The sequence below is a fragment of the Paralichthys olivaceus genome, chromosome 2 (assembly GCF_024713975.1).
Source record: "Paralichthys olivaceus isolate ysfri-2021 chromosome 2, ASM2471397v2, whole genome shotgun sequence".
Lineage (NCBI taxonomy): Eukaryota > Metazoa > Chordata > Actinopteri > Pleuronectiformes > Paralichthyidae > Paralichthys > Paralichthys olivaceus.
The window spans coordinates 21,352,501-21,378,896 of NC_091094.1; the positions used below are offsets into that span (position 1 = coordinate 21,352,501).

The window sequence follows — 26,396 nt, forward strand, 5'->3', positions numbered from 1 at the left end:
GGTAGTGGTTTGCTCGTGCTTATATCCTCTTTCTTTTTCCCCACTTTCTTTCCTTTATCAGTGTGCACGGATGTATCTCTACTTTCTCCTCTCCTACTGTTTTCTGTTTTCTGCGAACAAGGTCAATATAACCCCCCGACTGCAAGTTCTAATCCTATGCCAACGATTTTTCACCAGACATGTGTATGTGTGCGTGACACAGGGTGTGTGATGCTGTGCCAACATGTGTATGGGAGTTCCTCTGGCTGTGGCTTCAGAGGGGGTGAGGAGGAAATCATGGACATACTGCAAGTGAGTCAGACACATGACAGACACACACATTACAGCACACAGCTCTACGGCAACATGGAATTAGACTAAACTATGTACGTAGTATGTAAGGGTTGTTTATTAAGAGTAATGCACTTCCCTTCCTTTTTTATAAAGGCCTTTGTATTTATGCATAAATAATGTTTATATATTTGTCTATAATTTGTTATTTTTCACTTATTTTACTTGTTTGCATATTTTGCAGTGGAAAACATAGAAATGAATAACTAATTATGTGAGTTATTGAATGTACTGTTTACACACTGTAGGCCTTTATATATATATATTACCTTTCTACTCATACACACTACAATATTTGGTACATGGTAGCTTAGTTGTATTAGTAGTTTTTTTTTTTATTATAAAGAACATGCCATAAACGGGTTATGGATACATTTTTTTGTATGGATTCTTTATGAAAATGCCCACAGCTGAACTAAATATAATGTGGTCCTGCAGGTAAGTGTACATTTCTAATTCTTTATATAGCAGCCGGCTCTTATAGGCTTTTTATAGCTGAGGGACACATAATATAACACTGCACCTGTTTACTGCTGTCCATGTTGCCCCACCACAACCCCCCCAAACTGTATTGTTACCACCAATACACCAACAAGCAATTAAGTGGAGGATCCTCTGTTTGGTGAAATGTCCATATGGGGAAAAAGAGAGGAAAGACAGTTGAAGTCTGAATTCAGGGCCATTACCTGGCTCTGCTATCGACTGCAGAGTTCAGAGAATGGCCCCTGCACCAAGGTACCATTACAGCTGGATTGATCGGCCTGCACTTAAGTCCAAATCCCACCTTGTTGCACAAGCCATGGTCTCAGGATCCGGTGACCACGGGATGCGGGTGTGTGTTTGTGGAGCTTGGTGTGTGTTTGTGTGTATGTACAGGAGGCTGTTTCATCTGATTTTGTGTCTCTAGACTGGTGTTTTCTAAAGATGCTCTTTGTCTCATATCTCTCAGCATACATCTCCTTTTCCATGAATCTATCTGTCTACCGTCAAAAATAATCACACGCCCAATGCCTGTCTGAAGTGTTAAAGTCATCTGGTGACCGGTCATCTCTATATTTGGCTTTCTCATCTAAACACGATAGCAGACTCATGCTCTACTCATCAGTCTTCGTTCACAGTTTACTCAGAAAGAAGAATTGTTTTTGGTCTGGTTTTTCTGAGTGTACCTATCACGAAGTATGAAAAAGTTCCCATGTACGTTATTTAACAGGGTCTCTGCTACTTTCTTTACAGAGACGAAAGAAAATCACAGACACTAACACACCAGACTAATAAACATTCGCTCGCTAACACAAGTCTGTGACCGCACAGCCCAGTCTCTGGTTTCCTCGACGTAGAGCAGATCAACCCTCCTCTGAGTCCCTGACAGACAGAGGCACCGGCCGAGCCGTAAATGTAGCGCACTCTAATAAAGCAATAAAATGCTATTAAATGTCAGGGTCCCTTTGCAGTAGCTGGAAGATGGATGGAGAGATGGAAACAAAAGGAGACACTGTTAGACGGCTGTATACACCCACACGCACTTTTTTGGCAGGTTTTCTTTCCCTCTTTGCTCAAGACAAACAAAGTATCTGCAATATTGATGCCTTACTCCTGTTTTTTCACCTCTGCTTTCTTGCTGGTGACAACTTGCTTTTGTAATTTAAAAACTTTAAAGACTCTCTGTCTTCCTCAATGCAAGGCCACTGTGTGGTTTCCTGCAACAATGATTTCCTAACAAAACATGTGCACACACACGAACACACACAGACACACAGACACACACACGTACATGCACAACTACGTATGTAAAGTTGATTTTCACACTTTACTATTATTAAGCACAAATACCAGAATTGTCTACAGAGCGCTTTTCCTTTCTTTTTACTAAATTTTTTTAATGCAAGCATCTTTTCTTTGCTCCAATATATATTAACACGCAGGTTTTTCTTCCTCTCCACAACCAGTCGAAGTCAAGGATCAAAACAAGGACAGGTGTGGAGAGAACAGGTGAATCTGAGCAGGGAGGAGGAGGGAGGCAGCACAGCCAGTCCTTGTAATAAAACAACTTTTCTACAAGCCCAGTCACTGATCCTTGCACCGTTCTGTATAGAGAATAAAAAATAGAAACAGACGGAAAGAAACAAAGTGTGTGTGTGTGTGTGTGTTTGTTTACGTGTGTGTGCGTGCGTGCGTGCGCGCCTGGTGTGTATGTGGCAGCGTATCCAAACCTTGACTGGACCCTTATTCTTTGGCTCCTTTTATCAAATGACGGCCCACAGCCAAAAGAAAAAAAATAGTCTGAGGCCCTGACAGTGACTCTCCAGAGAGCAGCGGCAATTCATTGTGCTTTGTGCCCAAATTATGATTAATGGAAAACAAACAACCTTGATGTCGAGCCTGCCTTGATTTTCTATGAGCTTCAACCTCTGTATAGTCGTAGCTCCTCCCTGTGCCAGGAGAAAAGCACCGGACAAACACTTATTAAACTCCAACTCAACTGGGCCTCATATGGCTTTAAATCAAAGGACATACAGGTTAAGACTCACAGTGTCTCCCTTTGCCTTCACACCACACAAACACACACTCTATTTTTACATCCAGATACACACAGAGACTCTTACATGCAGACAAACCGACATCTTGGTTATATCAGTCCCCTCTGCTGCTAATGACCAGCATGCATGTGATTGTATTAATTACTGTCAACTGGTCAGCCAAAAGGAAAGGTAGGAGGAGAGAAAAGAAGAAAACAGGATGAAAAGGAAGAAAGCTGGAGAAGAAGGAGCTGGAGAGAGGGCGTGATCAGATGGCAGGGAAGGAAAAAGAGAGGTCGGCGACAATAGAGTGTCAGAGAGCAAGAGATAGACAAAGACGGAGCACGGAGAGAGAGAGGAAGCCTGATCAATTGTTCATTTTACAAAGTCACTGAGACGTGTCAGCAGTGTCAATAAGTGAATTAATTTGTCTATGGGTCTCTGGAGCATGACTCCATATCACTCTGCTCCTCTGAGACAAGCAGGGCCTCTAACCCCTCACACCCCAACACACACACACCCTAACACACACACACATACACACAGAATGAATATGCTGACACAAAAACATTTTGTACTCTTGCTTGTTGAGGCAAATTCTCACCACGCACACAAATACTTGATTTTGTGGTTTGGTAGTACTTTACATTGACTTACACAGATTCCCTGTAGATTTACCCTTTAGCCTTAGCAAATACCATCACACTTCTAACAATTATTCTACCAAAAAACAAGATAAAATGGTTTTCTTCATGAGGAAGAATTTTAATAAGATATTGCTCAATAGGAATAATTTCACTGATGCAATATATGTAAATATGTTCAAATCACCCCCTGGATGAATTCCAGAGAATTCCAGTGAATGCAAAATGACCACACACACGGTCACACACATGTGATTCATCCTCAGACGAGCAGCCATCCCCAAGAGGGGCTATTGTCTGCTGGTGACTGACATCAGTCAGCCACCAAGAGGCCCCTCGATCACTGGCTGCCTGCTGTTTTCATTACAAAGCCATCACCCCCAGCATGCACACACATAAACTGTGCACAGGGACATACACATTTACACACACTCACTCACTCCTCTGACAGATTCCCCCCAGTCCTCTCCATACTTCTCTCTGATGGAGCCTCTCTCTCACCCATCCATACAATCTGGCTCTGCATTCAGCAAAACACCCGCACCGGGCCCCGGCTTCCTCTCTCACCCCCCTCTCTATAGCCTTTCCTCTATCCGACAACCATTAGCCCCTCTCTCATGTTCAGCCTCCCACAGGGTTAGACCTTCTACCCCCTTCCATAAGGCGCTGTGCTGTTTGAGGGTCACTGTGATGCTCGCCCCAGGCCGCCATCGCACGGCTTCCTTGCCGCAGCGTCACAGTCGACCCATGCTGCAGAGCATGTTGGGAGCTTTTCATAAATCCCACAAACCTACTAACACTCCCACACACTCAACACTGTCGCTTACGGTTACCAGCACATCTGCCAGCTGTCAGAGGGGAGCGAACAGGCACTCGCTGTCTGTCACACAGACGGAAACACACACACACACACACACAAATACATACACACGAGTGGAAGCAGCAGATTGCATCCAAGGTGATAGATAGAGCACTGTGGGAGGGAACTGTGCCTGTTCAATTACAATCATTACTATCACTTAGGGAGATTTGTCATGGTCAAAGTGAGTCGGAGCTGTGGAGAAAATCACCTTGAGGCCCATGAAGTGGTGATACGTCCAGTTTTCGCAAATTGGTTGCGACATCCTCAAAACTCTCGCCTTATCGTAAATGACTGATATTAAACCTAAATTGATCACTGAAAAAATCCAAGCAGATGTTTAAGATATAATTCCGCAGCATGGCACAAGTCTTTAAAAGCACAAATGAGACAGGAGGAAACCATGTGGCAGAGTGAGCTGCCCATCAAGACATGACGTGTTTGGCTGGAATTAAAAGAGTCTGGATGGTGTGACGCTCCACACAGGAGACCAAGACCTCTCTGTCGCTGTCTGACAAAGAGGAGAGAGCAGAACCAAAGGACACACTTGTAGACAACATAAGAACCTTTGCTTGAAAGATATTGAAAAAAACTTTGAGGATCAAATCATCTGTATTTTAGTTCATTGTTATCAATAAGTGTGATGAGGGCAAACTCTGAACTTATACTGTATTGGAGTGGTTTTAATGCAATGGCTAATAATCATTTCAAATGTCTTCAGGTAGACAGATACTATGACATTATAAAGCCAAACAGACTCATAGACAGAGTTAAGTGCATCCAAATAAATCTAGAAAAAAAACATGGATCCAAAATAGTGAATAAGATTAAAAATTATATAAATAAAATATTGAGCCTTTTAGGTGCAGCCTGACTAATGCTGGATTTCTTCAGTATTATAGACACTGTCCAGTTTATAGAAATATCAGCCGATATGTTATCAATATACATTTAAGGAAACCATAAGATTGATGGATTGTTATGTGTTTTTATTGATTAAAATATCTGCTGAGATATCTTTGAACTTGGAAATATCGATAATGGTGTGAGAAATCAGATAATTACAAGTTTACAGATATCTCAGCTGATATCTACCAACACAAATACCTAACAATCAATCAATCTTGATATCAATACCTTCATGTGTTTGTTAGTTTTTGCTTTTTTAGGAATTATAAACAGATGAAAACATTATTCTTGCCTTTACCATTGGTGACACTCTTTACTTATTAAAATAATATTTGTGCACTGCAGGTTATTGATCAGTGATACCATCCACCTGCAATAAACTGATATCTACGGATATATATCAGCCTGGTCAGTTTATGAGCTCTTTATTAAACCATGGTTAGTTGGGGCTGGAAACAGAAGTATTCAAAATGTGAAAATATTCAATTTATTGACTAAATTCAATAGTTTATGGGTTCTTGATGCAGATTAAGCCAGAGATAAAAATCACTCTGAGCTTCAGTATTCCAACAGGTTATGAATCATTATAATAACTGAGCACCCAGCTCATTCAAAGAGTCTCAAATTCAGAAGATCTTGTCTGAGCCACCACACGCTATTATGAAGGTATCACATGTTCTACTGTGCAACCGTCAGGAGCATCTGAACTTTACCCTCTTTCACCCTGGGGGTCAAGATCTCTGTCCAATTGTGGTTGAGACAAGAAACAGATACTCAGCCTGCGCACACTCATTTATCTAATATCTCTCCCTCGTCCATCAGGGTTATGGATCTCCTGTTGGAGAAGAGACATCAGGCCCTGAGTGGATTTCCCCTCAACCTGATTTCATGAGGATGAGTGAAGGTGTTATTGTCCACTGCCTCTGTGTGACGCTAATTCATGCTCTCTGACTCAATACACCCAGAGGCTGCCCTAGATGAAAAGTTGTCCGGGACACTGTCGTTTACAAATGAGAGGCCTCGCTCCATCTTTCTGCCGGTGGCATGAAAGAACGCCTCTGTACTTTTCTCCTCCTCCTCTCAGTTGGGAAGAAGTCATTCATCACAGTCAATCTGTTAATGCCAGTGTATGTGTGTGTGTGTGTGTGTGTGTGTGTGTGTGTGTGTGTGTGTGTGTGCAGTGCGGAGGTGATCTCCAATCCGTCACACTGCAGTCACCTCTCAAGACGGACATGTCTGATTCATCTAGCATATCACAGAGTACGCCTTTCATACATGAACTATTTTCTCACCTTTACACACATGAACAAGCACATGGATACACAAGATTCCACTGTGTAAAGTTTCTCCTATTACTCTCTCACACACACACAACACACACAAACACACACACAAGCATCTTTCCTTGCTTCATCTCTCACAAATATTTTTTTCTGTCTCTCCACCTCATTTCTCTCGCCTCCCTCGCTGCTGCCCGTCGCCTCTCTGCTTGGACGTGTCCTCATGCACAATCACAAATGCACACAATCCATTCCCCCCCTGTTCCCAGCCAGTCATCCTGAACAGCTCTCTGTGGGATAAGTAGATAGGAGGCTGTTGAAACATGTAGAGCCGAATGGCCCTCTGAGGATAGTGTCAGTCCCATGGCTGGGAGCTGCTTGGGGGACATGGGCGGGGGGGGCGAAGAGGAAGGGTCCAGATGAGAGAGAAGCCTGGTGTGAGGAGTAATTGCCAAGTGTGTGTGTGAGAGAGAAGGAATGGTGGGTGTGAGGCAATGGAAAAGGGTGACAAAGACAGAGGAGAGGCCATCTACTGCAGACAGGAGAAGCAGAACAGCCAGGCGTCAGAGTGCCACCCTCATACAGGTGTGTGTGTGTGTGTGTGTGTGTGTGTGTGTGTGTGTGTGTGTGTGTGTGTGTGTGTGTGTGTGTGTGTGTGTGTAGGACGGCTGGGTGACAGGGGGTCAGGTTGGAGAGAGTAATCTCCCCAGGATTAAGAGTGCTGCTCCTGTGTTAATGTGACTGTCAATGAGAATTAAGTCCCTGGACCGATCCTCTCCTCCACCGGCCTCTCCTTTCTCCCCCCCTTCCCTCTCCCACTCCTCCTGTCCGCCCTGTCACACTAATGACACCACTTTCTGTGGAGTGCCAGTGCCGCGCGCCGAAAACAATGGGGGAATAATTACACTCTCTCAATACACTACAAATTGCACAGTCGAGCAGCGGGACGAAGAGAGATATAAGCCAAAAGAGGGAGAAGAGGGAGGGAGGGAGAGAAAGAGGGGAGCGAAGGAGGGAGGGGTGGAGACAAGGATGACTAACAATTACAACACGATAGGGGTTGAGTCTCATTACTGCGCCCATTAACATGCACCAAGTAATTTTCCTCATCTCACAGTGTGTGTGTGTGTGTGTGTGTGTGTGTGTGTGTGTGTGTGTGTGTGTGTGTGTGTGTGTGTGTGTGTGTGTGAATGAGAGGGGGGATGTACGTGCGTAGTGTGTGCGTCCAATAGAGAGTGCCAATAGGTTCTGCAACACACCTCCCTCTGCCTCTGTGCGCAATCTGCTCAAAGAGCCAGCGGCACCTCATCTCTCTCCCATATGTCTGAGCTCCGGTGCGCTCTCTCCTCTACTCTCCCTTCTCCTCTCTGTCCCCCAGCCGGTCACGATCCGTGCAGCGCGATTAGAAAAGAGCCCGGTCAGCGGATCGTCCACGAAAGATCACTCAATAGGTGTTGAGCATCGCCGAGCTGCGACAGCATCGTTTATTCAACCACACAGCTGCGAAACACTGCATCAACCTCACCTCAATCTCAGCGCCACACACACGGTCAGTGATACCGACTCTCGGCGCATCATGTGTGCCATTTTTACGCACGACAATCACGCGCCGTAGGGAGCCGACTCACCTGGAGACCAGAGAGGTTTGTGTTGGAACCCCTGCTTCTCTTTTGAGAAAGCGCCCCTCTGCAAAAAAGAGGTGTCCGCTGCGCCCTGAGCCAAGAACATCAAAGTTGCGATCAGCTCACCAGGCGTTAAGTGAGTCAGTCAGCCACTCACCACCCCTTCTCTCCCTGCTGCCGGTGGACAAATGTTTAAATCTCCACAGAACAAGTCTCCCCTTGACCTTACAGTAGTGAATTGACCATGCGCCATGGTAAGAGTAATTAAAAGGTGAATGTGTATGGAATTTGAATAAAAACAGAAAACATCTTACCCAAATCTATAGACTCGATGACATGATCACTAGGAATTGTAAATGATCCAGGTGAGAACACAGACCGCTTTTCCACTTCCAACTTCAACTCCACTGGTTTTGTTTTCCACTAAGCTCCAATCCTTTTGAGGCTGCTGTCCATGGGTCCTGGAGCCCGCGCACAAACACACCGAGCCAGGGGGGTGAGGATGGTTACAGCCACACCGGAGGAGAACCAGCCCCATGGAGCCGTCTGAGAGACCAGAGCCCGCACAGAAGTGGTGATGTGGTCCAACCTGGCTGCAGGAGCTCACCGCGTCCCAACATCTCAAAACCAGAGTGAGCAGAAAGTCACCAAAAAGTGCGTAATTCCTCTCAAGAGACCCGATGTGTTCTTTTTTTTTTCTTCTGGCGACCACTCCACACACACAAGTTCATCCACCTGAGCGCGTAAGAGTCGCCGGAGAGATGCTGATGAGAGTGATGGTGTGGTGATGTAGGACTGATAGTTGCACTCCCGTCGCTCCTCCCGAGCGGGGATCGATTGGACACAAGAAATGCGAAGCGAGCCCGTCTTCCCCATTCAGAACACGTGCAACAGCGCCCGCCCAGTTCACCAGCTCCCAAAGAACAACCTCCCCCCTTTTCTTACTCCCCCCTTCCTCACTGATGTCATGTAGTTTACAAGTAGCCTGGATTGTTGGGGTGGAGGGGACGAGGGGCACGGTTGTAAAGCTGTATGTCCAAGGAGAATAGAGATACATCTTGTTTTATTTTAACTATTACTCATGTACTTTTAAGACTTTGGTTCAATTAACTTTCCTAAAAGGTGACAGGGACAACAAATACAACGTGTACAACAACTAAGGGACAAACTAATTATCTTTTGTTACAAGAATGGGATCAAGACAATACAAACGGAAAATTGAGGGTGTAAACGTTTGATTGTATACGCCTGTAGGACTGCAATACATCTTACATGGGATTTAAGTAAGATATATGAGTACACGTTTTACTGAGTTTTGTTACAACTGGTATAGAAGTTGAGCAATAACGATATATTTCACCTTGAGTTTTCACTACTTCATTATCATTGTGCAACTTACTGCCGTGGTTTTTGACTGAGGTGTTGCCACATTACAGCCCACCTCGTGCAGAATACTTGGTTCTGTGGATGAAGTGGTCTCAATCTACCCCCCACCCCCACCCATTCCCCCGCTCGACGACATGTTAAACAGAATTTAATCACAGCCGCCTCTTCATTACGCACACGGAGACAGCCTATCAATTATTCCATCCCTTCACTATACACCAGTGCGTTGATGGCGATTGATTGCTTTGCGCTGTATTTGCAGTCGTTAAGACTTTGAGGAGGTCGATGTCTGCTAACGACCCAAGGTGAGAGGTATCCGATACGTTCAGATGTCTTGCACTACTGGTGCCATATACGGCGGGCCAGGTGTCATTGAGAGTGGTTTACAGATGGAAAACTACAATAAAAGAGCCATGCACCGAATGTGACGGCAAACAACACAGAGCAATCCCAAGCACCCACTGTCCTCCACTCCCTCTGACCACGTCTGCTCCCTGTGCATAGAGTGAGAAAAGTGTTGTTTTATTTTCAGCAGATTCATCTAAGGCTTGAATCTGTTACAAATCGATCTGTCTGGCTTGGAACTGAGAACAGATTAGACGCTGATGCAGGTTCGCCAGGAGTGAAGCCCTGTAAGTTGCAGGAGTCAGATAAAAACATTAAACTGAAGTTAAAATCAAATAAAATCCCTGCTTTCAGCACCGCGGACAGAGCCAAGCGCGCTGCATATAAATTCAGCACCACGGACAGCTCCGGGCTGTCCTGTCACTGCATGGGCTTTTCTCTGCGTTTACTTTGCTGTCGAGCTGTTAATCCACTTCTCACGCGGAATAGACAAAGGTGCTTTGAATGTGTGAAGTGGAACTGAGGCGGAAAAGTTGATAAAACATAATATATCCTGTCTGCAGCGGCAAGTAGTTGAACCTGTGTGTCACAAAGGCAATCGGAGGCCTTTAAAGTTAACAGTGAGGCCGCTAATGGATTCAAAAGCCCGTAGAGCACTTATCTCATCAATCCGTCCTCACATCGGTCAGATAGTATCAGAGGAAACCACGTCATGTTGCGGTAACACTCCGGTGGATTTAAAAGTGTGAGGTGTTAAATTTAATTTAACTCCCTTGTACTTTCCATTGTTGTTACAGAGCAATCTTAACATTTCACAGTAGGCCTACGTATTCGTTTCCCTTTTGTAAGCACCCCTGATATGTTAGGTCGCACAATCGTCCGAATATATAACAGCACCGAGGGCAAGGTAAGAGCATAAAGGCAGAAGGCATCTTGGAGTGTCATGTATCAGAGATGAGGGGGTTATAAGATCTCCTGTGGGATTACAGATCTCCTGTCCTGACGCGTCTCAGGCCCATTATTTTCCAGAGCATACGACCTATACGACTTATCAGCAGAGAGAAGTTATTTAACGTTTCGAAAGGAAAACACATCATTACTTTTATGGCATGACGAAATACGGCCACACAGGCGGGGCTGGTGAAGAAGTCTGAGAGGTGAATTTCCAGAGAACTCAAAACGAGGCTCAAGGCAGTAAATGTGGGGCCTGTTTGTAGATGATGGGTGAGAGAAAGTGTGCCTGCAGCACCTCTGACTACATGAGCACACACGCTGCGCCCTGATGGCCAATGACGCAATAAGGTTACACACACACACACACACACACACACACACACACACACACACACGAGAGGAGGAAGTTGAGTACTTTGTGAACTGCTTTTTGTCGAAAATGGGGTTGAATAATTTTTAAATTACTGATCTGCTCTCTTCCACTCTAGTGCTCCGTTTTAGAAACATCCAGCAGCTGAGCTTTGCGCTGAGAAACAGGACTTGGCCATCGATTTGTAGCTGCCACGAAGGTTAATGAGAACAGACATCTTGGTTCCTCTGCTTTTGATCCCCTCCCTGCATAGAGATTCTTCATTTCTTTACGAGGTCACTGGCAGTAACCCGAGCAGGGCCATAAATAGTGTCCATCCCAGACAGGCCCGGTGTCTGTCAATACTCAGAAAGTTCAGACACAACATCCGCAAAAAGAGCGGCCAGGAGCACGACTGCTGACATCAAACTTGTGATATTAAAGCAAAGACACTTTTACAAACATCGCCTCCTTGTGACCCACTGGATATATTTGTGCATAAGTCATTCTCATTCTCTACCCCAGTCTGTCTGGGGCCATCACACAGCGCAGGGTGAGGATTTGGACTCATGTGTGGTGTTGTACTGCCCCCACGTGGCTACAATGTGCTACTTGCAGTTTTTGAGGCCATCCAGATTTATTATGGTGACAGTAAAAACTGAACTAGTGCCCTTTTGCGAAGAGCCCTTTTCCTCCTTAGACCTGAACTTACTAAAATAATGAAACCCGCCGCAAAGAGCTGTCTGGCATCAGCAAAAACTGGCAAGACAGAGGCCTCACTTTTTACCCCCCACAAGGTCAGACATCAAAAGATGATTGATTAAATTAAGATGAATTAAATCTCAAATGCCTCATGTGGCCAGAGCAGACAGGAGACATGCTTCAGCATTTTTGGAATTATTTATTTCAAATTTTACACAGCTTTAGAATATGAAATCACCCACAAGACCAGCAGAGCCCTGACCAAAGAAGGTCTGACTCAGTTCAAACTGGTTTCATCGATAAATAAAACATCAAGCTCACGGAAAGGCCAAGAAACACGAAAATGATCTTCTGATCTCTCAAATGCTCTTGTGCATTGCAGCAGATTGCATACAAATTGTGCTCATTCTCTTCCAGACTCATTTACTGTATAGTGTAAAACCAGCAGCACTCAAAAGGCTTGAGGAGAGATAACAACTGGCAGCAGCACCCTCATCATTTGACCACCCTGACAATGTGCTTCATTTGATCAAGTGCAAAGAAAATTCCAATAAAATGGGCCTTTAGAATCAAAAGGAACTGTATCAATAATCAAACTGGAGTTGAGCTCAAATAACAGTGACAGTTGTAAAGAAAACTATGTAAACTTTAAGACGGCATTGTAAAAGGTAATTTTAAAAAGCAAATAGTTTCTTTCGCAATACTTTATATTAACGTATGAAAGTATTACTGTACAGCACAAATACTGATAATGGTATTTCACTGATACAAAAAAAGCCTCTTAGCAGTTGGAGGTTTTCACTTACTCTCTGTCTCTTTTTTTTTGTGAGTTTTTGAGTTGATGAACTTAACTTAAAACATGATTTCACAACCGTAAAGTAAAAAGTTTGCTAATACACTATATGTGAAAAACCTAGCATGTGAACGCAACACATTACATTGGAGTGGTGTTGCTGGATGTGCTCAGAAACTCCACTGTGATTGTCAACAGCACTGAGGAGGCTTACATCAAGGTGAAACTGATCAAATGTGACAAGATGTCACATGTGACAGGACGCCGCAACAGCTGCTCATTAGCTAACTTTATCTGCGTGGAATGAAGTTGATGCAGTGGAGGTAATGAAGAAACATAGGACACATCTTAACGCTCTCTTAACGCTCTCCAGACACTGCAACTGCACAAGCCTCGTCCTTTAACTGCTTTGACACTAATAGAGCTGATGAAAGCTATTCTAACCCAAGTTGTCTGCCATACTGCTTTCACTCCTCCAGACTTATCAAAGCAGTGGACAGGAGGTGACAAACGTTTTGTCAGACCACTGGTTGTGAGGTAATTTTGAAATAAAAATACTGAACGTACACTGCCATAGTCAAGATGTCTGTTGATCACAACGAAAGGCTGGATCATGTTGGAAGTTCTTCAGCAGCCATTTGTTTGCACCTCTCTGAGTGTCTACAGTTCATCATGAAGGGCTCGGCGCAGCCATTTGGGATGGTGTGTGATGTAATCGGCTTCCTCCAGCACAAGCCGCATGAATTCCCCCACATCAAAAGAATAGTTGGTAAACTTGGGATGGTCCCCGAGGGTGGGATGGTGACCCTGTGAGAGGCGTTAGAGGAAAGGGTTTATAATGAATGAACGTAAAAGCACAGGGAAACAACACAACAAGGCAGAACAGAAATGTGTGTGGGTGGGCTTTCCTCTCAGGTGACACACAAACAACATGAGAGAGAAATTGTTCTGCTGTGTCTATAATTGCACATAATTGAAGGTGAGAATGGGAGTGCAAGTGAGTGTGTGTGTGTGTGTGGGGGGGGTACCGGAGTTTCCCCTACCTTGTCCTGTGGGACCACTTTGTCCATTTTCTGCCAAGTCACGTATCGAATGCCCCGCAGCCGAGCCAAATCTCGATAGCAACTCTCATCCTGACAATTATATCTGGGAGGGACAGATGCAACCATTTTATCTCTTTCTCTCCTTGGTCTGGTTCACTTTTACTCTTTATGCTCCATCTTTCTCTCTCTCTCTCTCTCACACACACACGCTCTACACTAGGTAGCTGGGTGTGATGAATGCCTGGTTAATTAGGCATTATTTCACAGTCATACACCAAGTGGCTGAGGGGTACTTTGGGCTCTGCATGCTGCCAAACCCATCGCTCTCTCTGTTCCCCTACACACACGCACATGCGCACGCACACGCGCAAACATTAAGTGTCACTCACAGCTCAAAGATGACAGCCCAGTCAGGGAGGAAGAGGAGGTGTGTGAGACCTGCCCCGTGCATCCCTATAAAGATGTCAGAGTTGTGGGTGATCCTCAACTGCTCCAGGAAGGGAACATCCCTGAAAGACAGACAGGGAGTCAGACATCAATCATCTTCGTTGTGTGAACACTGTTATATTACATAAAGCTGAACACCTTCTTTATTCTAGCTCTTGTAGTCCTCTATAACTCACTTGTATTTGTAGTCCACCACATTGACCTGCAGTAAAGGCACCGTCTTGAGGGCATTTACCAGCTGCAACAACAACAGAGGGACGTGTTGTCTGATCAATAAGAGAGTAAACAAATATGGGAATTGACCATATAAATCCCAGGCCATTTTTTTTTTAATCATACTGTTTATAGCAAATAAGATTTTAAATAGGCACTTAACAGTGGCGGGCAGTAAATCAATGTTAGAGAAGAGGGGCTGAGGGAATGGGGGAGCTGTATAGAGTGGAGCAAGAGAAAGACAGAAGAAAGGGAAAGGAGGATAGGTGGTAGAATAGGATGAAGTGCAAGGAAGAAAGAGGAAGAGGGAGGGAGGGAAGGTGGTGCTGGACTCACCTCCACTTGGTTTAATATCCTTCTGTATTCCGTGCTGCGTGCCAGCAGGGTGACACGAACACGCCCCTCCTGAAAAAAGTGATGCACCCAATAATCAATCAGCCAAGGACAGAAAAGACAGGCAGCTGGGAAAACATGATGTTCATTCAGAATAATTTAAAGCCCTCTTCTTTAAATGTCTCTAGACATCAGGGATGAACCGATAAAAATTAGCTGAAGTCACATTAAAAAGCCTTTTTTTAAATTTTTTTTATTTTTTTTAAGTGGAACCTCAAGTTTACTTTTCTGAGATGCACAGGCAGTACAGTCATTTCCTTTTCCGTGTTCTTCTACTGCCACCTTGTGTTCTGACAGAGCACTTATTGTCTTTATTTCAGGTGTCACCATTTGTAGCATATAGGGGAAATTAAAATTGATCATAATTTGACTATAATCGAATGACATTGATGACAATTAAAGCAACATAAAACCTGTGTGATCATCTGTATATATTAAATTACCCCTTAACTACAGCACTTTACTACAAGCAGTGAGTGTATGTGTATTCAGAACAGATCTAACCACCTCTATTTAAAATATTTTAGAAGGTATTAAAAAAATATGCTGGACTGAGGAAGACCAGAGCCAATGATGATGAGGAGTAGACAGGAGGAGAGGAGTGGAGGATGAACAGAACACAATGGACGAGGGCAGCGGTTTGAGACTCCGGCTGTGCCATTAATCTAGGAATGAAAGGAGGAGCTGAGGAGAGGGTCAAGGCAGAGAAGACCTTTCATTCAGTAGCTGCTCTGATATCGCCAGCAGCCTCATGTCTCGCTGAAAAGCTTCTTAGCATATTTCCAATGAAAGCCATGAATTCCCAATGAGTTGCTCCAGAGGAAGGAAGAAGTTATCAGGGGTTTACGGGTCATAAAGATACAGTCAACTACTTCAAACCCGGGGTCATAAAAGTCCCAAGAGGAGTGTTGAAGAGTTATAGATATAGGACAGGGCTTTCCTTACTATTATAAGACTGAAGTACAGCTACTAAACACAATAAAAAGAAAAATTGAAACGATGCTGAGAGTTCTCTCCAACTCTGAAGAGAAATTGTACCATATTGGCCCTAGTACAAGACCTTTTTCTGAAACTTTGATTTGATAAATCTCTTAAATTCCAAGGGCCGAACAATTTCTTGTCAATTTATTGCAACAGATTGAATGGAATGTGTTATTCATTGTATGTGAACATGTTTAGCTGATTTTCTCCAAGAAGCTGGTTGCCTTTACTTGTTGTCAGAGTCACTCTTACAACTGAAATACAGTTGATGAAGTAATATCCATACATCATCATCTAAACCATCTATTCTTTCAGGGTCATGGGGGAGCTGGAGCCAATCCCAGCAGACATTTGCCAAGAGGTGTGGTGCACCCAGGACAGCTCTCCAGCATATCGCAGGGCTGACTCACACTTACATTCACAACTATAATCCTTTTAGAATCTACTTCTTACCTAACCTGCATGACTTTGGACTGCAAGCCGCCTGAGTAGTAGAAAACCATAACAGGGAGGAACATGCAAAATATCAAAAAGAAAAGCCCCAGCTGGCTGTGAGGTTCAATCCCATAACCCTTCTTGCTGAAAGGCAACAATGTATTTTAAAAAATTGAAATACAGATAGACAGGAAATTCAATAAATCAATATGCACACCACATGGATCATAATGGTATAACATACTGCCATAACTTTGATTTAACTCTCTGAAATAAATCTGAACAAATATAAACAACAATTTGAAAATAATTACCAAAAGCTTTGTAAAAGAGTACAGCAGGATCTAGCAGGAACTTTAAACCTCTTCCATTCAACTTTTTTCTCTTATCATATCAGAGGGAATTAAAGTACAATGTGTTGTTATTGGGTCACATAAGGAGAAATAATGGAAGAATGACTAAGAATTAGAGTAGAGGTGTAAGATGGAGTGTGACATAAAATGTAAGTACACAAACAGAGACAGAAAGAACACTTGTGGAGATGAGAAACCTTCTCCCTCACACTGTCTACATTAGCAGCTGTTCAAACTACTACAGGGACAGAAAACAGACGCAGGAATAAAACATTTTGTTCCCTGACTGTAAATAAACCCCCAGGACAGATGCATCAGAAGTTAACCACTAGAGGTGAACATATTGCTAGTGCAGCAACAGTGGAGCCATTTGTGGATGAATATATATAACAGATCTTAAGTTAATTAGCCAAAAAGTACTTTGATGTTTATATATTACTCTGACCAGTTTTTGATTCAATGATTTGAACATGCAAGGAACGAACTGTGACTTGTTTGTTATCACTCTGCCAGTTGTTCCTTTCACTCATGCTATTTTGGAACGTGTGAAAAGCACACCAAATCCTCAAACGTGCAAGAAGTCTCTGGTTTCACAGAACACTGTGTTATCTCTCTGTTTGTGTAGTTGTTGAAGGCAAAGTTACATCTTAAATATCGGCTGTGTTTTTTATCTGAGCACGATTGAGCAATAACCCTGCAAAAAGATAAGTATATGCTTATTTATATATATATATACATATATATTCTGAAACACAGAATGGGAGATCAGAGCTCGTTTATGAAGCAGCAGGTCAGAGACTTAGTTGAAGAACAGTGGAAACAGTGAACACACAGAGTTTCTCTGGTCAAAGCTGCTCAGTGATCAGCTGCTTCATGATCAGAGCTGAAGCTGGTTTGTATTGAGCTGGAGTTTCTGTTTCCTCCTCCCCTCTGACACTCATCACTAGTTATCAGGACCTGATCAATTTAAACATCATGAAAAATGACTCGTCAACATGTTGTGCTCAGTGTAACATGAGACAAAACACTCAGTCAGGACTCAGTGATAAAATGACCGGAGCAACACGCAGACATGATCAGACACCATAGATTAATAACTAAACACATGATCATGGAAGTTTGTTACTAAATCATCCCAATACAAAATGAACTATGAACTAGTTCATTTTAATCTGCATTAACTGAACTTTGAACACGTTCTTTTTAAAGTGTGAACACTGCAAACAGCAGCTACTGTGAGAGCTCCTTGAAATAGTGGTGAGACAGGATACACACATTCACTCAGTGAGCCCTAGCCAATGCCTTTGATATGAGCTCTTTTGAATTGCTGTAAATGTGTTCATGGTTCTTTAAATCAGCCATAAAGCTAGTTCCCTGACCGGGAATCGAACCCAGTCCGCGGCGGTGAGAGCGCCGAATCCTAACCACTAGACCACCAGGGACACTATTTCTCTTTGGTTTTTTCAAGACGCATCGAGTCATAGCTACCTACTAACATGAAGAAAAGTGGCATACCTTTAAAAAGTTAGAATAATGAAGTCCCCCTCACCTAACTGATCTAATAATTCAAAGGTTCTTAATGCTTTGATCTATTTTTACGTGTCTGTAGTCACATTCGTTGCTGTGATCATGTATCCGACGGAGTTAAAAAAACACATGGCCTCTCAGAGCAGCGGCCCAAAGGAATGAGAACATACCGAGGCAGGAATTTGGGCGTGGTTTGTGAATCTGTTTTATGCATATTCTTGCTGACAAACAAACAAACAAACCAAGTGGACAGGGACATATATGACCACCTTGAACAGTAGTAATAAATGTTCCCTGACCGGGAATCGAACCCGGGCCGCGGCGGTGAGAGCGCCGAATCCTAGCCACTAGACCACCAGGGAGTCAACTACCCATTTGGCAGCACTGAAATTATCATCACATGTGGTTATTGTTATTACCAACTGTGTTGATCATTGCTAGAAGTTAGAGGGTGAGTCAAGGAAAAGTCAGCTCTTTCTCACTTTTCCAGGATTACCAACCCTAGCTTTAAATAGTGTTTACTAAAAGACGATCATCCTACCTTGGGCCCGTCTTGCAGGATGTTCAGCCGGTGAAGGATGTGCTGGGAGAAAGCCCTGAACATCCCATCACTGTAGCAGTCTGAGATCTGCCATCAGCACACAACAGAAAGTGTCCATATCAGTCACATATGCAATTTATTTTTCATCAGTTCAATTCAAAATATTGCATTAAAATAATCATTGTGTTATTTAGTCATGCAATCTCTCTGATTTGAAATAAAATTGGAGGCAAATTTGATCTGAACACACTTGGACTATAGTTGAAAAAAAGTAATGGGAACTACACTGGGAATATGACAATGGTAAACATGTTTCCTCATCTCCCTGGTATGAATATCACATGAGCTCATGCATTACTCAAGTCTGAGAATTTCTCACTGCAGCTGAAAATATGAGCACATGAATATAAACATGTGCACCATGGGCAATCAAAAGCCTCTGCCTGAGTGTGACCTACCAATATTTCACATATCAAGGCAGCAAACACAGGACAACACATTTACATGGTATCAACTTTATAGCCATCTCCTCAGAATTATCATTTAAATGACATGAGCTCTTGCTGAGCTTTTGAATACATCACATTCATATTTGAGCTGAACTGCATGTTTATGGCTAAACAATCATTATGCATGAATTTATCAAAAAATAAATGTGAGATAAAAACATAAATGCAGACACAAACAAGGCAACACTGAAAGAATAGGACAGTACAATTTGATCAAAAATATGTTAGTGGACACACATATATTTGTGTGTGTGTGTGTGTGTGTGTGTGTGTGTGTGTGTGTGTGTGTGTGTGTGTGGAGGGGGGGATGGGGGGGTAACTTACGAGAGGTGTGTTGTAAAAGAGTCCATATCTCATTCTGGGAAGCAGGGAGAAGAAGGCATCTTTGAAACACACCTATGGACAAGTGTGAAGAAATGAATGAAGACAGTATTCAACATGGACCAGATATCTGTTTGTTTTTGTATATGTCATCATGTAATACTCACATGTACTGATGGACTTTGAATATGTGTAGATGCCTGGTGCTAATTTCTTATCAAAGCTATGGTTGAACATTGCAGTTTGCTACATATATTTCAACCAGACCGTTGTTGCTGTTTCCAGATACAGCAAACATAATATTTCCTGTGTAATCCCTATGGCTTGGCTCACACAGGAAAAACAACACCCTGCCACAAAATGGAATGATGGTCTGTTATAAGAACCCTCCTACAATGTGCTATACCTACTCTTTTCGAGTCATAGGTCTTCAGGTGGATGATCTCATAGTCTGAGAAGGCTTTCCATGTTTCACTGAACAAATCTCCATAACCATAAAAACTCTGAGGAAAGACATAAAAAAAAGAAGGGAACAAATGTTTAAATTAATGTCACAACTGAAATGAAAAACAAAGCAATAAAATTAAAATCATTTATAGCCGTGAGCAGTGCTGGGAGTCACTTATGTTTTCAAACTTTTACTTTACTGAGGCTTTAGTTTTAAACAGAACCTGTTAGCACACTATTATCTGACAGCCGGAACCTGTTTGGTTTGCAGAGTGTAGTCTGTGATGAAAGGTCACTGCTTTCCTTCTCCCTGTCAGTTCTGTCTCCCCTCCTCTTTTTTTTTTTCCCTCTCTACCTCCATGCGTGGTGGGGGAACAATGGGCCGGATAAGGCTTCCCATAAATCATTCTGTTTTTCAACTGGTGTTTCCCCTTGATGTCTTCATCAGGCATCCATGCCACTGACTTGTTCAACAAAAACTGTGGACATTGTAAACTGCGGGCAAACTAGTGTTTGATTTCTTGCTTGGTTACATTGCTCATTTTAGATACTTGTGTTTTCATATCACTCTGAGCAGTAACATCAGACAAGAGAGGGGAAGCTAGAAAACATCCCTCCATATGTCAAAATAATAACACGCTTTATGCATCAGCATTTTGAAATCTTGTTTTGTGATCAAAGAACAGACTTTGAAGTCCTATAAAGTGAGCCCAGCTGGAGGATTTAATTTTATAAATGTGAATTTATTTCTTATGTAGCTAGAAGAGACAATCACCGATTACTGGAGGCAGGCCACACGGAAAGTCCTGCCTCATGTTTTATTTTCACATATAAATAAAGATGTGACATGAGCATCTTTAAAATTTGTTTTCTTTTGCATCAGTCTGGAAGGGTGACATAAAATGCAACAAAGTAGTAAGTTGTTAATGAATAGCAGTAATTTCCAGCTGTAATAGCAGGAATGTTCCTCTCAATTTGAACAACCACATCTCATAACAACGCACCGTGTCCCACATGACGATGTTCACATCTGTGCTGAAGGAGTTGTTGATGTGCTGGGAGATGTAGAGGTTGACAAAGTCACAGAAGTGATGGTACATGTTCACCCCTGAAGAACACACACATTAATTATTGTGTCATCATGTCATAATTAAAAAATAGAAAATCAGTGAACTGGCATCACTCTGTGAAACTTAAAGAATAATAAACTAGAGTCAAGCCCTCAGTACATTTTTACCTCAACAGAGGTTATGTTTGTTTTGTTAGTAAGAAGCAGCATTACACTACAGGAAATATTACCTTGATCTCTTTGAACTACTTGTTTTGATTGCAGGGCTTTAAACTGAGTCATGTAAATGTGTGTTATTTACCAGCATCCAGCTTCATAAAAACAGTGGGTTTTTCAATGATGATGTCACAGTGTCCGTCCCCTATGGGATGAAAGTCCAGCTCCATGTACGTCTGAAGCTCAGCATACCTACAGAAACAGCAAATACATGGGGTATAGTAAGAAGTACTGTAGAAAAACTGCATTAACATGGTATTGGTGACACACTTTGGAAATAGAAACCATTACAACCAAAATAACTTTACAGTAAAAAAAAAAATTCTACTGTGATTTGAGTTACACTGCTCAAAAAAACATCAGATCTTGGTGAACGAATCATTCAAGTTGAAAATCTTTACTGATGTACATTCTATAATTTGTTGAGAACAAATTATATAACAATGGTCAATGGAAACCAAAATCATTGAATCCATTGAGGGCTGGATTTAAAATCATACCGAAAATCAAAGCGAAAAACTGGAGTCCAGTGATCCAACTTGCGTGACATTTATCAAAGCAACTCATAATGTTACTCAGTACTGTAGATGGCCCTCACATGCCTGTATGCACACCCAACAATGTCTGGGCATGCTCCTGATGAGTTTGCGGATGATGTCCTAGGGGATCTGACAGTTTGGTCAAAAAGATGCACACCTGTAGCCTGCTGGAGGTCATTTTGTGGGGCTCTGGCAGTGCTCCTCCTGTTCCTCCTCACACAAAGGAACAGATACCAGTCCTGCTGCTGGGTTGATGCCCTTCTACCCCCTGTCCAGCTCTCCTTGTGTAACGGCCGGTCTCCTGGTATCTCCTTCATGCTCTTGAGATTATGCTGGGAGACACAGCAAACCTTCTTGCGACAGCACATATGGACTACCTGTGCAACCTGACTGGGCTGCAGATACCACCTCGTGTCAGGAAGGATAAATTGAGAGCAGCTGTCTGTGGCCACCACATGCAAAACCATTCCCTTTTTGGGGGTTGTCTTGATTTTGCCTCTCCATTGCAGCTGTTGTCACTTTAATTTGCACCAAAGCAGGTGAAACTGATTCATTAATACTTCCTAAATAGACAGATTGATATCCCTGAAATTTTACTGACTTGCTGATATACTGTGATAATTAAGTGTTGCATTTGAGCAGTGTATATTCAAGACATTGGTTGTTCAAAAATGAAAATGTATCAGACAGAAATGCAGACTGATAACCCCGTAAAACAGCATTTACACAGACATAAGTGGAATGAAAGCATAAAATGTAAAAAAAGATATTGAACTGTTCTCTGTAATATTAAGAATGCAAGGCTATCTCCTGTGGAAGCCAATGATCAGTGTGATGGAGAGGAGTCAATTCATTTTACATTCAGCACAGTACGATCTTTGCTGACTGTGTATAATATGGTACAAGAGTAACATAGTCCATGCGTTACATATCATTTTACAAATGGATGGAAAAGATCATCGAGCCAGCCAGGAGTCGAACCTAGAATCTTCTGATCCGTAGTCAGACGCGTTATCCATTGCGCCACTGGCCCTGTGTTAAAAATACAACCAACCCCAATAAACACAACCACCACCACCACCACAACATTCATCCTTGGGTATGTCCTTTGGGCCAATGTTCTGAAAGGCCATGTGTTTTCTTTACTCCCTCAGACATATGATCACAGCAACAAATGTGAACGCTCTGATGCTGAAATCATGTCTTTTATGCATCTATTTGAGGGTGTTTCTCAGCATGAGCGTAATCTCTGAACATCATTATTCTATTCATGTCCCTGGTGGTCTAGTGGTTAGGATTCGGCGCTCTCACCGCCGCGGCCCGGGTTCGATTCCCGGTCAGGGAACTAGCTTTATGGCTGATTTAAAGAACCATGAACACATTTTCAGCAATTCCCAAGAGCTCATAACAAAGGTGGTGGCTAGCACTCGCTGAGTGTGTGTGTATTCTGTCTCACCAGGATTGTAAGGGGCTTTTGTGCTCTCCCTCAGCAGCCAGCGCTCGCTTGTTCAGTCTGCAGTGACCACCAATCTCCCCCATCTGGATGAAGTCCTCCTTGTACCTGTAGGATAAACATGGATGAGTTTCAAAGCTCTCTCTCATCAGTATTGTTGTCATACTTCAAGGATGTGTCACTTTGAGTTGTACTGACCTCTCATGACTTCTACGTGGACTCCGCAGGTCCAGATAAAGGTTAGTTGCTTTACAGAATCTAGTGTGGCTGCTGCATCTTAATGATGAGTCACCCTGGAAAAATATATTAGGTTAGAGATATGGAAGTGATTGTGAGAGTGGTTGCTTTTTCTTGAACTGTGTGTGAATTATTCCCACAGACAATCTGGCCTATTGTCTGCGGACTCCTGTTGAACACTGGGTCTCTTTCTACCTGATGTTTCTTCCTGTTGACTCTGAGGGCCTGTGGGAACTAAGGAAATGAGCATACTAACCTGTTTGCTGGCCTTGCAGAGTGTTTTGAGCTCAGAGAGACGTTCTTTGACGTAGCCAAAATCAGCCTGCTTCCAGAAAAGCTCCTGGGCTGCCTCCAGTGAACGAGCCCTAACAGATCAGAGATGTAGGCACATCAGCAAAGCCAGAACCAAAACAGATCATCAACGATGCATACTATAAGTAGGTAAAATCAATACCAATTAATAAAAGACTGCTATTACTTGTGATACTTAAGATAACAGAGTATCTGACACATCACAGGTGACTATAATAAGGATGTGGAATGTAAATTATGTGAACTGTGTTGCATTATACAGATGAGAAGAACAAGGGGAGAACATGATGTGTGGTAGACTGTGATGTGAGGAGCAGTACCATCCAGAGTCAGCTTTGGTACAGACTGGATAACCGAAGCGCTTCCCTGGATCACAGTTCTTCTCATAACCCCAACAGGCCAACAAATCCAGAGGGGCATCCTGTTGTAACACGTGTGTGTGTGTGTGTGTGTGTGTGTGTGTGTGTGTGTGTGTGTGTGTGTGTGTGTGTGTGTGTGTGTGTGTGTGTGTGTGTGTGTGTGTGCGTCCGTATGTGTGTGTGCATGAGTGTGTGAGAGAGAGAGAGGGATTTAAATTGATTAAAACTATAGAAAAAGAAAAATTCAGTGCATGAGGTTAAACAGAGCTGCACGCCAATTTTTATATGCTTACTCAACCAAGCTAATCCATACATACAGTAGATAAAAAACAATATTTGCACATCAATTTAATGCTCTAACTAAGCTGATGTTGTAGTAACAGCGTTAAAAATAAAATAACTTAATACAATAGTAAGAATCGAAAAACATGTTTGGCCCAAATACACAACTATAATTGCAATTGTACAGTTCACTCAACTGCACCATTTAGGGGTTTAAGTCCATTAGATTAAGTCCATTACTTACTTTAAAAGGGCAGAGTGGGTCCAGGCGACATTGCTTGGCGACCCTCTTGTTGTTGTAGAGGAAGTAAGGTATGTGCTCTGGCGGCAGGGAGATCCTGCCGTAGTTGAGGAGCGGCGCTGGTGGTTCGTGGTTGGTGTCCGCATCCTCCTCAGTGGTGAGCACAGCTTGAGAAAATATTGTTCCAAGCGCTACCAAGAGCAGCATAGTCAGAATTACACAGACATGTGAGACAGCTGCCTGGCTTCACAGCCCTCTGTGAAAAAAGATGAGAAACAGACAAGGACTCAGTCTTGCACTCTGTGATCTTGGTAGGGAGCCCAACACAACAGTATACAGAGCATGTGTGTACAAGCTTGAGTGTGGGAACTTAGCTCCAGGCGGATCTGAGGTCCACATAAGGAAAGGTCCTGCTGCAGGAAGTATTGCCAACCTTTTTTTACAACTGTTGTCTGAACAATCACAACTGAGACTGAAGGGGCAGCATGAAAACTCATGGCTGGTGATAATGTGACATCTACAGCTCCAGACCAGTGTTTATACAACATTTATATTTCCATGACCCATGTCTCAACCAATCATGTTCTCAACCCAGCCTAGATTTAACTATATTTTTACCTCCTAAAATCACTGATGGATGAACAGTGTGACCTTTGCTACCTCCTTCTTATGTACTAATGTTGTGTTCTTATGTACTAATACTTCAAACATAGACACACTTTCCATTATGTTACAAACTGTTTCTTCTAATCATTGTTGTGAATACTGTTATTGTGCTGATGTTCTCAGTTACACGTGGCATCTCCTGCACTTCTGTCAGTCCTGGGAGAGGGATCCCTCACATGTGGCTCTCTCTGAGGTTTCATTCCCTGTTAATAGGTTATTTAGTCGTTTTCGTTACTCTGGTTGATGGCTAAGGACAGAGGACGTCGCACCTTGATAAGCCCTATGAGACACATTGAGATGTGTAAATACGGGCTGTACAAATAAAATTTGACTGATGAGTTCAGTAAACTTTGTGTCCCAGTGTTTGTCTCGCTTCAGCCACATGAGGATGTTCTGAGGAGCTGAACAAACTCTTAGGGCATCCTTAGAAAATCCGAGAGAACGAGTCCCCCGACGTTTTATTCATGTGTTTTGTTCTCCATGTGAATACAGAGGAAGACGTGTACTTTATTTTAGCTAGCTAATTAGCTTCTACTGTGTTCTGAGCTAGCTTGGAGCAAGTTAGTTGAAGTTAACATTGTACGCGGTGAGTGAGAGGACACACTAATGTTCAACTGAGTATATGAGGGCGGAATAACGCATTACTCACTATTTTCTCTTTCAAAGCGTGTACGTGGATGGAAACGAGCTTAATTCGATGCTAATGTGTGAGAAACTCGTGTGTTTGCTAACGTGTCGCGTCGGTTCTTCACAAAACCGACGCGAAGCAAAATAATTGGACGAAGAAACAACATTCGACATGTTCCCTGGTTAGAAGTTAAAAGTGTCTGCTGTCGGTGTGAGTGAGGGACATGTTACCTAAGCACACAGCCTCCTCCTCCCTCTCTTCCTCCTCCTCCTCCTCTTCCTCCTGCTGCTGCTTCTCTCCTCACTGAAGCGTCTGTGGTGCCGGTGGTCGCCATGACACCGGAAACCTTATACCGGCCTGCAGTGTGCAGACCCGCCCACCGAGAGGCGCTGTCTACCACACTGTTCTCTGCAGACCGCAGTGAATCCTCAGCACTTCTTCTAATGATAACTTTATAAATAAATGTTTCACTTAGAAACAAAGCTGGAGAACACG

General features: G+C 43.0%; 2 protein-coding genes and 4 non-coding genes across 6 annotated transcripts in view; 1 reads left to right on the plus strand and 5 right to left on the minus strand.

Moving 5' to 3' along the window:
- The window catches only part of tafa4b (TAFA chemokine like family member 4b), a 35,675-nt gene extending 26,673 nt beyond the window's left edge, over positions 1–9,002 (minus strand). The window contains exon 1 of the mRNA XM_020087147.2: positions 8,475–9,002. The gene's annotated coding sequence lies outside the window, so the exon portion shown is untranslated. The remainder of the gene's footprint in view (positions 1–8,474) is intronic.
- A 3,073-nt stretch (positions 9,003–12,075) lies between these two features.
- On the minus strand, positions 12,076–26,258 carry eogt (EGF domain-specific O-linked N-acetylglucosamine (GlcNAc) transferase). The gene is made up of 16 exons (XM_020087146.2): positions 26,132–26,258; positions 24,611–24,863; positions 24,046–24,146; positions 23,670–23,778; positions 23,375–23,469; positions 23,180–23,284; positions 21,270–21,376; positions 20,904–21,007; positions 19,863–19,955; positions 19,456–19,527; positions 18,623–18,709; positions 14,729–14,797; positions 14,356–14,417; positions 14,122–14,241; positions 13,733–13,835; positions 12,076–13,496 (listed from the first exon to the last, which is right to left on the minus strand). Exons 2-16 carry the CDS (start codon positions 24,812–24,814, stop codon positions 13,350–13,352), a joined length of 1,578 nt encoding a protein of 525 aa, XP_019942705.2. The 5' UTR covers positions 24,815–24,863; positions 26,132–26,258; the 3' UTR covers positions 12,076–13,349.
- trnae-cuc (transfer RNA glutamic acid (anticodon CUC)) lies at positions 17,925–17,996 on the minus strand. Its single transcript has one exon. It is a non-coding gene; the product is annotated as a tRNA-Glu (tRNA).
- On the minus strand, positions 18,372–18,443 carry trnae-cuc (transfer RNA glutamic acid (anticodon CUC)). Its single transcript has one exon. It is a non-coding gene; the product is annotated as a tRNA-Glu (tRNA).
- trnar-acg (transfer RNA arginine (anticodon ACG)) lies at positions 22,684–22,756 on the minus strand. Its single transcript has one exon. It is a non-coding gene; the product is annotated as a tRNA-Arg (tRNA).
- Positions 22,997–23,068, plus strand: trnae-cuc (transfer RNA glutamic acid (anticodon CUC)). Its single transcript has one exon. It is a non-coding gene; the product is annotated as a tRNA-Glu (tRNA).
- Positions 26,259–26,396: the final 138 nt, after the last annotated feature.

What these genes read in the sequence shown, in the direction of transcription:
- eogt (XM_020087146.2), bottom strand. Translation starts at nt 24,814, where the DNA reads ATGCTGCTCTTGGTAGCGCTTGGAACAATATTTTCTCAAGCTGTGCTC. An exon ending in CCACGTAGAAGTCATGAGAG is followed by an intron (nt 23,285 to 23,374) that starts GTCAGTACAACT and finishes TTTATCCTACAG; the next exon opens with GTACAAGGAGGACTTCATCC. An exon ending in TCTTTTACAACACACCTCTC is followed by an intron (nt 18,710 to 19,455) that starts GTAAGTTACCCC and finishes TGCTGATGGCAG; the next exon opens with ATCTCAGACTGCTACAGTGA.